The sequence below is a fragment of the Argiope bruennichi genome, chromosome 4 (assembly GCF_947563725.1).
Source record: "Argiope bruennichi chromosome 4, qqArgBrue1.1, whole genome shotgun sequence".
NCBI lineage: Eukaryota > Metazoa > Arthropoda > Arachnida > Araneae > Araneidae > Argiope > Argiope bruennichi.
The window spans coordinates 538,948-553,479 of record NC_079154.1 but is presented as its reverse complement, the minus strand read 5'-3'; the positions used below and the strand labels follow the sequence as shown (position 1 = coordinate 553,479).

Below are 14,532 nucleotides of genomic sequence, written 5' to 3'. Positions count from 1 at the left end.
AAGTCAGAAGAACGCTATGTCTATAAATATTATAGAGAATGCAGTGCCTTTTAATGCATCAGGATGGGAGAGGAAATTAAACAACCGTTGCTGCATTTTATTTTAATTTCAAGAAACTTATTGGTTTTTACATATACTTCTACAATGCATTCCGATATAATTTTGGAAACATATTTCTAAGGAGTCATATCATTGACATCTCGCAAGATGAATTTTCTGTCCCGAAAGTAAGGGAAAGCTCAATGAAAGGATCGTAGAGTTACAATTAATATTTCAAATGAAACATCGATGAAAGCGACTTTCAAAACTGTGAAAGATAAAAATCCATCGCTGTTTTGATGTCGCCTTGATGGAGAACCCTCTGATATGGAATTTTCTTGTGTTTACTTTCCTATAAAAATATAAAAAGCTTTGTATAAAAGATTTCGGGACATAGACAGCTGCTTCATTCTTTTTATGTACTCTCCTTTTCTTGTTGCAAATACCTTAAAAATAATTCTGTAATAGTCAGGAACTCCTAACAGAGCAATGATATTTTCACCTGTGATAGCTCGGTAAATGCTAAATCAGCAGTATTGTGAACAATAACACTATCGGCAGTGCTGCGATAAATGAATTCACGAATAGCACTTCTGATATCGATATGGAGAAGTCTTCAGACAGCGTTGGTTCTTGCAAATTCGATATTCAGAGATTTTTTGGTAATTCAGAAATCTTATCAAAGAACAGAGGAAACTATTTTTCACTGGGATGTCTAAAAAGCAAATGCACTGGCAATGAAATGATCGGTAGAGCTATTTTTTCATTAAAAAAAAAGGGATTACATTCGTTAAAAAAAGAGAAATGCCTGGAACTTTTTAACAATGCTTCATCATTGCTCCGATTAAAAATCTTCTAAAAAGCATAGTTTTGGGGGGTTCTTCAAACATTTTACATCAGTTTAAAGTGAAAAATTTTATTTCCAATTTGGCTAAAATATTTTAAAAATTGGAACATTATTTCAAAAGTTAGGATCATGGGCATCTTAGCCATAGCTAAGTTCTATAACTAGCTATAGTTCTATTAACTATAATTATAGAACTTTTTAGAGTTAAGGTTAGCAGTGACTTCCAAAGAAGAAACCTAAATTATAACGTTATAAATCCCTTTGATAAGTTAAAGAAACGTTAGGTAGGTGTCAAAAATATTTAAAAACCAGCCAATGAGGAACAATATGTAAATATAAATTCCCAAAATATCTAGATACCATAATCATAATAAGAAATTAATAAGAAATATAATAAGAAATTAATTCTAGGACATAATAAGAAATTAATTTTAGCACATAATAAGAAATTAATTCTAGCACAAAACTATCCCAAAAATTTAAAGCCAAAACTCCTGCATCTATCCCTTTACTGGTGCTTGTATTTCTTTTTCTTTTCTACATGAGCACATCTCTTTACATTTTTTTAGGGAAAGAATGTCCCATTCTCTCTAAAATTTAGTTTTGTAATTAAGTGAGCTTATTCCTGTGCAACATTCGCTATTGACGCACACCATACAATCGATGAAATGCAGTAAAGACTGGAGGTGTTTGAGCATCTAGTCAAACTCAAATAAAAATGTCTCGAACGTTTTCAAATGAAGGCTTTTTAAAAGAAATGTAATTATTTTTTTTTTCTTATAACGTGTTGAACATGTCGTATGGCATTCGTTTATGAAATATAATTCCGATACCTTATACTAAGATGGCACACTGAGGAAATAATAGCACAACTGGCAATGCTGGAAAAGTCTATACTACGGAATTGGGGATTTTTCGATTCTTGTGGCAAGCAGTGATGTGAAGCAACGGCCAGTTGAACAGAATAATAAATGGATCAGACGAAAGCACAATTTTGTCCAAAAGGAGCTGTGATCCATCTGAGGTAAGAAAATACCCCCCCCCCCTGTCCCCCCAATCACAGACAAAGAGGGATTTGCAACCTTACTTCAGTGAGTCGATACAATTCTTCTCTCATTATCTTGTCCGTCTGTAGTCGTACGGATGTCTCCATTTCCCGGAAAGCTTGTTTCCGGATCATGTCCTCGTCGCATTTGTCGAAAATCCCGAGGATCTCTTTCTCCTTCCAAATCTCTGCAAAAGAACAGACGAAGGGCCCTTTAGAGGTGAAAATATATGCCAGTAGAAGCGGATAGTTGTTCAGTTTTAAATTACTTTCTTATCTTGAGATAGATGAAATCATCAGGACGAGGATTGGTTCGTTATAGAGAATAATTGGATTCCACAGGGATTGAGGACTATAAGGAAGTTGGATGCGTTGAATGATCTAAACCTTTTCAGAAGTACAGTTTCAACAATGAAGTTGCACAACTGATTGGGATCACTATAGATTAATGATTATTATCGTTGTGTGCAAGAGATGGTATGTCTTGAGTTGCGTCAAAATAAGTCGGGTTTTCTCAACAGTAAAGTACAGTTCAATGATTTTGACAATATGATGTCACAGGTGATGACTTCTTTCGAGGCTCTTTCCCTCCTCAATATCTTAAATGCGATATTGGCTTAGATTTTGAAACTCTACCCCCGCTCTCAGAGGATCTCTGTGCATACGACAGATACATTTAATGGCTGTGTGAAAAAGCGTGAAGTGTCTTCGTGATTCAGCGATAGAAATATTACTCTAGCGAGAAAATTCTTGTTCAGAATTTTAACAAATATGCCTCAGCGAGCTACGTAGAGATTTAATATGGATTAATTTTCACTTGTCTTCATTTTAACGCGCATCTGGCAACATAAATAAGATTCACTAATGTCGAGTCGGCTCAAACCCACAGAACTAAAAACCTCAGAAAATGAAAAACAGATCACTGATGGCATAAGGGACTTTAACGATTTTTTTTTAGTTTTCCGAGAATTGCTAAAATTTGCAGGAATGATATTGATATAAGAGTGGGAGAGCAAGGCCATTTCGCATCGCATTTCTTTCTTTCCTCGTAATCCGTTCGTGACGCTTCCCGACATAAGAATGAACCTCGTATTCAAGGAATCTGAGCCAACCGAGTTACCCGGAATGAATGAGTGGAAAACTTGGATGCACGCAAGAATTACTGAATGCTTCAAATTGCGAAAGAGTCATTTCGACGAAGGAAGGTTGGTTGCACACTCGAATTTCTACTTCGGACATCTAATTTACGAATAGTACACTTTCTGATAGTCAAATTGTTATTCCAGAAAAAAAAATTTCGAGAAAACTTTTTTGCATCATCTGTTTTTAAATAAAAATTCCGTAATGCAGCTTTTTTTTTTCATTGTCTCATCTCAGATTCATGATTTCCGAAACGAGTAAGTTAAAATTAAAAGATATTGAGAGCAAAGTAAACAATCCCAAATTAATATGAGTTACAAAAAAAAAAGAAAAAAAAGAAATGAAATGAAATGTAGCTGATAAAAATACAAATAAATGCATCAGTGGCAATTCTATTCCCTTCCCATTGAGCTTATGTACTACTTTTCTTTCATTAACTTTTCTGTACTTTGGAGGTAACTTATTTATAGCAGTTATTTCCAAAATTCAACTTTGGAAATTCTGTTCCTCACAAGCAATTTGTGTCCGCCGAGCGTAAAAAATTTATCTGGTCGATTCTTATTTTTCAACTTAGAAACGGTTTCATTCGAGAATTCTCTAACATGTCCAAGCGTAAGATGAATTTTCTTTTTTAATCCAAGAAAATTAGTTACATTTGATTTTGCCTTCGATCTAGAATTGCACCGGACGCCAATTCGCTGCATTTGCTTATACCTAGACATTTGCTGCATATACAGGAAAACTGGTGAAAACGAAGAAACTTTCTTTACTAATATTTCGTGATTTACTTAAAGGATTCTTAAGTAGTTAACATTTTATAAATTAATCTAAGTGCGGGAAGCTTTCATTGTTATATTGGCCAGACAGCAGAAACCGACCTCGAGTTTAACAATCTTATTTTTTTAAAAAAAATGTCCTGCAAAAATTGTGAAAAGGAAAATATTTCTTTTCAAATTCTTCTAATTGATTTTTTCGGCCAGCTGAGATTCGCATGGCCGCGTTTCACGGAAGACAATTATTCCGCAGATAAAAGGATTGTATTTGCGGTGGCTAGTTTTGTGCACAGGAAAGATTGTTACTCCGGATGTACCGCCATAATTTCTCTATTTGGAAAAGAAATTCCAAGAGATAATACAAAAAATATCTCATCCATATTTTTTGAGTTCCTAGTTATAATACAATTCAAAGAAGCTGAAAGAAATTTTGATTTAAGATGTTTTGAGGTATACACTCAAGAGTCATATGAAAAACAACAGATATACTCTAACAGTTATGATTACAGTGAAAAAATTTCGAAAGTTTCAAATTGTAATATAAGCTTTTTTTAAATGTAATTTTCATAAAGCAAAACTATAAATAGTGTTGGAATACTACCTGCAGCACAAAAAATCGATAGGCAGATTAAAACGCTAAATCTAAGAGCTGAGTAGATTGGAAAGAGTAAAACATCGGAGCTCCTTACCAGATAAGATTTTCTTTTCTAATCATGTCATTTCGGCTTTCATTCCATCCTATTGAATTCATCTCAAAACGAGCGGAGGATGCGCAGATTTTCCGGTTCGGCCCAAGACACCTTGCTTGCTTGCGCTCCGAACAGAGAGTGCCGCTCACAAGGAAACAATGAGGGGGAACTGCAGAGATTTACTAATTAATGAGCAAAATGCCTCTGAGGCATTGCGTGCCTACCATTGAAATAATGGACAACGTTGAGGTCAGTGTACTGTAAAAGCTGAACGGAACTAATATGAAGAAAAGGATTCTACTTGTGATTGATCCCGCCTGAATAACATTCCGAGTCGGCAACTGGTCAAGATTGTTACCGATGTCCATAAAGACCTTATCACACGGCCAAATACCGTTTACACTTTCGTTTACAAACGACCACGAAAGTGTAGACGAAGTGTACGTCACTTGAGCATTTGCTGTCTGGTAAACGTAAAAAGAAAGGTATACTTTATGGTCTATTTATCGCTCTTTTTTCACTGCTTCTACTTAATGAATATCTGCAGTTTTCTCATTTCATAACTCATTGGATTCTGTTTCTCGAGTTGTTGGTTTCTGTTGAATTGCTCGGTGCAAATGGCTAAAGATATACGTAAAAAGTTCTGTAGATATTTTAATGGAGTTGGTGCCATTAAATAGCAGAACGATCTGTGCCTTTTACATTCATTTTTACATGTATTGTCTATTGTATATATTGTACTATTCAATTGGCATTTATTAAATTTGTTACATAATAAAACTTTTTTTATTGCTTTTTTTACTTGCTGTACTCATTTTCAGTAAGTTTTGTTATAAAATTTGGAATAAATTATTTTTTAGTGATCTCATTAGCTTTCAATGTATGAAAAGCCCATGATAGTTTGAATTAAAAAATATTACAACTATTATTGCTATCTCATCAAACTTGCAGATAAAGCATGAAGCCTGTGCAATGAAATTCCGTTATTCAGTAATAAATTCCTACTTCTATTGACGTGTTTATTTTGAGTTAAAAAGTTATTGTATTAGTTGAAATTAAATCATGAATATAATAAGGATTGTAAAATCAAACCAAGTTGTACATTTATCAAATTTGAAAATGTTTTTCCTCTGAATGTCTTTTTCATTCCTTTGTTGTCTTCCATTGTCTTTTTCAGTGTTGATCTTATTGTATCATTCAACTGGTTGTAAGGGTTATTAAAATTTGTAACAATGAATTTTGTAAAATAATAAAGGTATTTTTTTTTTATTATTCTTAGTAACAGTTTTGTTGTTAATTTTTGCAGTAATAATATGTTAACCAGCAAAAACACTTTTTACTGTATCTGCATCTGTGCAAATCATTTAATAAATATTGTTAAATTTTAAGGTAATTCAGCATTTAGTCTCACACTAGCTTCAAAAATTACTTTTTTTTAAAGATGCAACTACAGAGCTGTTTTTTTTAATGCTTCAAATCTTCGTTAATTTGTTTCTATGGATCTTTCTCAATGCCAATGCATAATCAGAAATAGATGTTTCATTCCAAATTAACTGGTAATTTGTTAAATTTAAAAGAAGCCTGAATTGTATTGTTAATCGTAGAAAAGGTGATTTAATTTTTTGGTAATAATAAAAGTATGATCGTTTTTATGGGTTTTTTTTTCAAAATCAAATATGTTTTACAATAGATGCTCCTGCAGTGTTGCAGGAATTAAAAAGTATTAAAATTATTATCTTATTGCAGTAATCATTTAACATTTCAAAAATACACATTTAAAATGAATTTTAAAAATTTCAATAAAAAATAAGGCGTTATAACATCCCATGCTTAGAAAATAAACAGGCGCACTTATGTATGAATGTTAAAAATGCTTAATTTTTGAAGCATTTTCTCACTGTGCAGCATTTAAATAGAAAATGTATTTTTTTTTTTTTTTTTTGCATTAAAAATATGAAACAGTAGCAGAATCATTCATATCTTATGATTCCCTCAAATGTACTATATGGTAACTATTTCAAGGTTAGAAAATAGAATTAATTCTTATTAATTTCACATTAACATAGGAGATAAAATTTTTAAATTATATAGAGGCTGTTAATGGACTATTTAAGAAATTACTATTATCAAAAGATTCAAAATGTTCAAATATATTTCACAAAAAGAAAACATTTCACATCAACATTTTTTTTTTTTTTTTAATTTATGAAAAAATGTCTCTCCAAATTCCATAATTAGTTGAAAGATTCTTCTGGTGAACTGTTTCCCATACTGTGGCGCCAGTTTTTTAAAGTGGAGACAACAAGTTGTCCCACAGCTTGGGGAACAGATTCCGAAGTATCACTTTTTTTTTTTTTTTTTTCCAATTCGGAAGACACCATTCTAAGTATATCCTCCCCCAGAAATAATGAAACTACTTTTCACAAAGTAGTTGGCGTCAGTCGCGCCATTCTTGGCACACTACGTCACTATCGAAGTTTGACATGATTGGTTGAATTTCATTTGCAAACGATATTTCCGTCACTATCGTCTACATTTTCAAGCTGGTTGAAAAATGCTCACGATGACGGAAAACTTGCTTGACCGGTTTCCTGCGGGTAAAAACGGAAAATTGTCCACAAAAGTGTAGACGGTATTTGCCCGTGTGATAAGGCCTTTAGAAAATTCACTGCTGTGGGTTACAACGAGTGCTCTCTGTCTAGAAACGTTGCCTAACTGCGTAATTCCCGAATTGCAATAACGAAATGCTCCATCGGACGTCTTGTGGATATAAGAGGCGCTCTCTCATATGTGTGAAGTACTCTGACAAACGTTGCTTAACTCAACAGTTTGGCGACATAGTTATCTTCACCAGCACCGATTCAAGCTTCTGCGGCTGCCAAGATCTCCGATCTTATTCCAGTGATTATTCTAACTGTGAGGATGCCTGGAATATAAAAATTATGCATTTAATACACAAACTGTTTTTGATTTGAAAGATGATGTCAGGTTCAGCAGAATTCTCTTTCCATGGCGTCTGCTGCAGTGCTGTCCACCGTGCACCACATGCAAAGTGCCATCACGTGTGGAGGCTGTAATGTAGAAATTTGTGGAACAAACAAAAGATTTTACTTCCTGTTGCTTCTCGTTCCTTATTTATTGTTCCCATTTTTCTTCTTAGTTTGTTCAGCACAAGCGAGTATCATTATCATTCACACTCTGGAAATCGCATTCCAATAAGAATGTAGGTATTGTCATTTGAAATTTTCGAAATGACAATCTAATTTCGAAACTTTAAAATTAAATTTCTATAACTTTTAAAGTGTAATTGTTATCTTTCATATGATGCTTCAGCGCATACCTCAAAATAGCTTAAACTAAAATTTTATTCAGTTTCTGTGAGTGATATGATAGCTAGGTGACTCATACATAGATATGGTATTTTTTTATAACCATCCTACATTATATGAAGTGTAATAAATTTATATTCAGGGCCGCCATTTTGCTTCAAAAGATTGCTTCTTCACTCATTTCGTATAAAATGTATGTTTGAAACTCAATAATTTTGTTAAATGATGTTTCATATAAAACTACTTACTGTCATATTCTTTCGCTAGTTCCATAAGTTCAGGGATGTACTTCGATGCTTTCAAAGCGTATCCCGCCGGCTCCTCCTGAATGGAAAACTTGTATTGGTCATAAAGCACCACTCAAAGAGAGAAAAAAAGAATGAGAAGAAATCGTCAACGAAAGATCAGATCATACCTCTTCCTTTTTGTCAACACCAATCTTTTCTTTGACAGCAATCTCGCTTTTCACCTAGGATATATAATTCCATTTTTAAGAACATGCATCCCTTCTGAAACTCTCTAAACGCATTAAATTTAATCTTAAGCAGAATTCAAGATAATTGGATGTTTGAATGCAAGACTACAAACAATATTTTATAAAATTAAAGGAAAGATAATCGCATTTTAATTGGGGCCTAAATTTTTAATTTAAAAAGTGTATTTCCATCATTAAGGAAATATTTTGTATTTTTTATTTCTCGTAGCTTCAATCAATAACGAAACATTTTTTAAAAAAATTGTGATAAATCTTTTTCAGTTTCAAATATATTTCTTACAAAATAAATCCGGATAACGTGAGCATATCCTTGCGCATTTTCACCAAACATTCGATTGAATAAATTTTAAGTCTTTCTGAAATAAATAAAAGCTCCTATAATTCTGCCTGCTCAGTTCCGCCTCTACCATTCGTTCTTCAACGCCGTTTATGCTTATTGTCGCATCATTGTTTGTAAAACAAACAAACAAAATTGGGAAATTTTTCCCCCCTTTCTCTCTGTTTTACCAAGCCTCCCGATTCCTTTGTCGAGATACTTTGATGGTGCTGTTCACAGCACTCAACACGAGAGGATCGGAGACTCACTTCACATTGGATGAAAGATTTGATTCAAAACTAGAACCAGTTTTTTCGGCACAAGCAGTATGGAATCGATAGGCTAGACAGAAAAAAAGCCCAAGATAAAACATAACTTTCGCATTATTCGTATTTCTTTGCCTTCATTTATTAAGATAGTATCAAGAAAAGGAATTTAATTTGAAGCACAGAATGTTTCAAAATTTATTTGCCAATGGTCTGTTTTTGTCTTTTATCTATTTTTTTTAGTTAAGTTTTCAAGCTTTTCTCTTATTGCTTCTTTGTTAGATAGCACTTTGTGGCTCTTTTTTTATAGCCAAGGAGTCGAAAGTTTCGATTATTGTTTATGAACTAGAAACAATTTCCATAAAAACTTGTCAGTTTTCAATTTTTTGTAACCATTTTTCTCGCGCTTTAGAGTACCAAATTGCAATTCTTATTAATTACTCTTTTTAATGCAGACTTAATAATCGCAAAACTTCGTATTTTGAGATTTGGCAGTTTGTCACCAAAATTAAAATTATCTATATAAAATTATAAACACAATTTACTTTATTAGCTGAGAATAAAATTGCCTGCATCTAGAAGTGGAAAAGACAGGCAGAATGTGACATTCGACAGTTCTTCTGAAAGCATTGTCACTTGGAAACTAGAGAATGAATTTTATGTTGTCCTGCACATTGAATGAAGTCATCCCCCCCCCCCGCTCTGCCACTTAGGATGTTCCTTTTACCTTCTCGAGAGAGACAAGACGGAGGAATTTCTTAACTCGGCAGTGTTGTTACAAATCCTACCAGAATGGAATGAGGCAAGCGACCTCGCTCTGACATGGAATGGATTTCAAGCGTTATCTTATTCATCGGGTCCAGGTTCTTTTACTTATAATACAGTTCTCTTTCTGTTATCCAAAGAAGGGATAGGAGTCGATATCATAGCTAACATTTCTCGAAAAATTCATATGCTTTCATTTTTGTACATCCTGCAATTATATCATTTCTTTATCCAGTATCTGGAACACTGAAAACGAAAAATACGAAATAAATAAATTTATGCGCTCAGATTGAATAAGGAAAGTCTCTGCAAATACCTTTTCCTGCTCATTTTCTGAAGATGCAGCTTCCTTAAGCATCGCGGCCGATCCGCCCTCTTCGTCTGCTGGGTAAGCGGGATACTCGCCGTGGACCTCTCTGCGTGAAAGAAAAATAAAACACCGTCTCGCAACTAAAAACCCTGCAGCACTCTGCTAGCAGGAAATATTCAAATTTTCAAAAGAAAATATTTTGAATTATTAGTCAGACGGATTGAACAACACCATTAGAAAAGCAAAGAGTCCGTTGAATGAGAGATCCTGAAACTCATTTAAGCAGCATTTCTTAAAATGGCCATCAAGAGGATTGAAGATGCAAACTGGGTGAGAAGTCTCCGGTGTTTCCTATTTTTCCTTACACAATGTTCTTCACAGTTCCAATAAGAATATATTGGGATAAGAATTGCTTTAGAAGCCAGTTTTATTTATTGCGGTTTCATTCCCACTCTGAGTTCTCATCTAAAGCTGGAAATTCCTGCTTCGTCAAACGCCGAAAGAAAAAAAGAAAAAGAAAATGGAGGATTCTTGAATGATTCGAAATTTCAGTTGCCTGAGCCCCTGATCGGAGTGAGATAAAAGTGGAACATGACTTTGTATCCAGCTGGTATGTGTCGGCAAAAGAATGGCCAATTCGTTATACAGGAGGATAACACATGTTTTCTCTTCTGATGACTTAAATTAGAATTCTTAAGAATTTTAAGGATGTCGGAAGTTTTCCCATCACGTGTTCGTCGTCGAATCAGTCGATATCCCCATTTCCCTTGCTTAGCAAAAGAAAGAAAAAGATCGCTGTCTGAGAGTGCTGAGTGCTCATTTCTTTGTTATTTTATATTTCTCTCAAAAGAAACTTGCTGATTTGTTTCCTTGTTTCTGAAAATGGATCAATCGTGAGTTTAGTAGACTGAAAGAGATGTTATATCTGAAGAGTCATTTTGCTACCGTCAATGGATTTTTTAAAAAGCTCGATTTCCTATTTCTTCCAAGCAGTTTTCAAATATTCAATAAGATATTGCAAATTTGCGTTTTCACTTCTCCACAGCAGTGATCAGCCGAGAAGTATTTAATAAGCTCAAAAGGAAGCAAACTTTAAGCAAACTCTGCCTGCTGCGAAAAAGCCGTCAGTGAGAGGAAAGAAATAAAAACATTTCTTACGAAAAAGAGGGGCGGAAAGCGGAGAGAGAAACGTCAGAGTTGTTAGTAGAGGAATATTACAATCCCTCCTTGAGTGTTAACTCACTCCGTGTTTGCAGTGCAATCTGCTCGTTCGCGACTTCCAACACTTAAACTTAAGGCTCGGCGATTTAGAAAGAATAACTGAGGCGTAGCCAAGCGAGTGCTGTAAAGTATGTTTCTCCTTTTTCTTTACAGTAATCGAAATATTTTGACTTGGCATTTCCTTTTCCTTTTAATAACTAATACATTACTATTGCTGTGTATCCTGTGGCAATCTGACCTTATTCTTGTGAAATCTCGTATCGGAACGCCGCATTTTGGCTGGGATTATGGAATGATGTGTGCAAAGATGGATTTCTTACGTCTTTTTTCTCCAAACTTTTTTTCGGATGAAAAAGTCCGCATGGCTCCAAAATCGGGAAGCAAATAGCAAACTGAAATATTAATGAATGAGAGTTAGCGGATGATTGATGATCATCAGATCGAATTGAAAGTGTTTATTCCGAAAATACTTATGAATTATTTAAAGGCTCTGAATGACTTTCTTAACAATTTTTTGACAGAATCCAGAAAAAGATCCTATATTAACATTTTCGTGTTGTTTTCTTCTTTCGTAAAAATCATTTTACACGAGGAAGCTCCTTTGCGTTGTTGATGAGGATAAGTGGAACCGAAATGAGCAGAATGAAAATAAATTTCGCCTGAATTCCACTTCGGGGATGAATATGTTTCAACTTTTACTCCTTCTGAATGAAATGCCCCCCCCCCCTATGAACATCGACGAGGAATCTCTCAGTACGTACGCTAACAGGGAAGTCTTCATCGACACCATTTAAATGGTTTTAACTTGGTTTCATTTTGGTGCGATTCCAGAGCAACGAGCGATGTCACGTGAAACGATTTGAGATCTTATTACTGTTAGCATTTGATTGAAATAAAAGTAACTGCAGACGACAGTTTATTTCTTCGGATGTGTTTTGATGAACTGATGCAGAGTTTTGGCACTTGAGATTAAAAACTTTTCGATAATACAAATTTTGTAACAAGCCCGCATTTGTGCACTATTTTTATACTTTTTTTCATTTTTATATTATTTATGTTGCAACAAATGCTGAAGTGTGCGAAAGGAATAAAAACATTGCTGTTATATGGTTATTTCAATGCAAAATATTTTATTGTCACTTTCTCTTATGCGAAGTCCAGAGGAAGTATTGAAATTGTCAAAAAATTCAAACTCTTTATTTTTATCAATATTTTCGCTTCAGACCTTCCAGAAAAACATATTTTTAGCATTATATCTATGTATCGGTCTGCCCGTGAAAGCGTCAAAAGACTCAAAAACTTTTTGAGCGAAACGGAAGAAATTTGATGCATGTACTTACGACCAAACTTATAAATGTCTGTTGTAGCCTGAACGAAATCCATTCACAGGAAATTTGTTTGTCAGGCAGTTTCATTACAAGTGAACCCGGTAGTTACAAAAGGCAAAGAGCTCTGCAGATAAAAGTTGATATGCAGACTTGACCTTTAAAATATAGATTCCTATGGCATTCAGAGCCAAATATATCAAGCTTTTGATCGTCTGCTGGTTCGTTGAGTGCATGTAAACATAATGATTCGTGAATGCAATGATTTAAATCAAATCATTGCATTAATGAGATACGGTATGTTCTATTGGAATTATAATTGCAGTCCGTGTTAAATTTTGCTGCAAATCGGTCGGCAAAAGGAGCCCAAAAGGAAAATTCTCAAGATAGATTCAGTAGAAACGCTACCACACATCTGTATACTTCACCATCGTCAAACAAGGTATTCGCCACCTTGCCCAAGGTTCACAGATTTATCGGGGCGGGGGGGGGGGGTAATTGAGAATATGCCAGAAAGTTTCGAGGAGATCATTTCCGCTGGTTTTTATCTAAAGATTGAAAGTAACTTGAAAACAGTTATTTAGATTATTACTTCCTGTGTTAATAATCTAAAGTTATTAGATTAATAACTGTGTTAATTATCAGTTATTTAGATTAATCGTCACGTCAGACTTCCGGCTTGACGAGACGATTTTTATTCCTTTTAGTTTGTTTTGCGTTTTTTCTTTCCAGTTACCAATAAAATAATTATGAATATAATAAAGAAAATGTTCTTTATTTTATTTGTATTATTCTCACCCAGTAAATTGTGTTTTTGTTCAGCAGTTATGAGTTTTATTTGTGCTGTAATTATAGATGTGCATTGCTGTATGGAAAGTAGTATTTCTTAATCATTGATGTTTTACAGAATTGTATAATTTTGCGAAGTCAAAACGATTTATGTTTTAGTTGTTAAAAACTTTCTCGCTGTTTTATTTACTTTCATTTGAAATTTTTTATTATTCTTAATTCCACTTGAATGTGGAGATGTTGCGCAAAAAGATCTGCAGAGCGTTTACGCGTTATTAAAATAAAAGCTATTCTTGAGGTCTTTCCTCCTCGATGAGTCTTTACCATAACTAATCGTGAAGCCCAGGCGCTCACAAAAGCTCCACTTCCTTGTACTCCACAGGCGCAGCCTACGGCGACTTACAAACCTGTCTATCACGGTTAGGCAATGCCTATAGACACGTAAGAAACAATTATAAAATATCCAAATGGATATGTTCAATCGAAGGAATCGAAACAAAGAAGCCTTAGAATGCAAATGAGCTTCCGATCACTGACAATCGATGCAAGTCCTATTCCATATACCATGTCCTTATCCATACCTGACCAACGTATTTCCAATCCACGAGATGCTTTGTACTGAGAACTCCTGAATGCGACAAACCGTGTAACTCTTCAAAAACATTGTGTCTTAATTGCAGAAGAAATCCGTTTATGCAAGTGGAATTACCGATTTATAGAGACTTAGCATCATTTGGCATCTATGAATAATTTCCACCACACTTAGCTTCAACTTCCTACATCGATCTTAACTCTGTGTCATTATTCTGGAGATTCTCCAACAGCTCTAAATCAGACAGAAATGAAAACTGTTTCCCAAATCCTGGATAATATATCCGCTACGACATCAGTGCCTGGAAAGGGGGGTCATTTAGCATCGGTAGTGAGCTTCAAGATGAAATCGACTGGCCTCAAACGTCTAGGTAGGGCGGAGCCTTCTCGTGTTTTTGACTAGACACAAAAATTAACGTACAAGAGAGAAAAGCGAGTTTATAGTAAATGCCTGAAATGCTGTATGTACGCCGCTAATAGCTTCGATGGTAAGTAGAATATTTACCCTGCATGAGTGAGAGAAAGAATCCGAAAAGACAATTGGGGAAGATTTTCTCCCCCATGGCGAAATCCCTACAATCTGCCACCGAC

General features: G+C 34.6%; 1 protein-coding gene across 1 annotated transcript in view; it reads right to left on the bottom strand.

Moving 5' to 3' along the window:
• The window catches only part of LOC129965612 (dynein regulatory complex protein 11-like), a 117,920-nt gene that overhangs the window by 32,294 nt on the left and 71,094 nt on the right, over positions 1-14,532 (bottom strand). Inside the window, exons 9-12 of the mRNA XM_056079657.1 lie at positions 10,022-10,121; positions 8,278-8,331; positions 8,111-8,186; positions 1,974-2,119 (exon numbers count right to left, since the gene is read on the bottom strand). Of these exons, the coding sequence (XP_055935632.1) occupies positions 1,974-2,119; positions 8,111-8,186; positions 8,278-8,331; positions 10,022-10,121 (376 nt within the window). The remainder of the gene's footprint in view (positions 1-1,973; positions 2,120-8,110; positions 8,187-8,277; positions 8,332-10,021; positions 10,122-14,532) is intronic.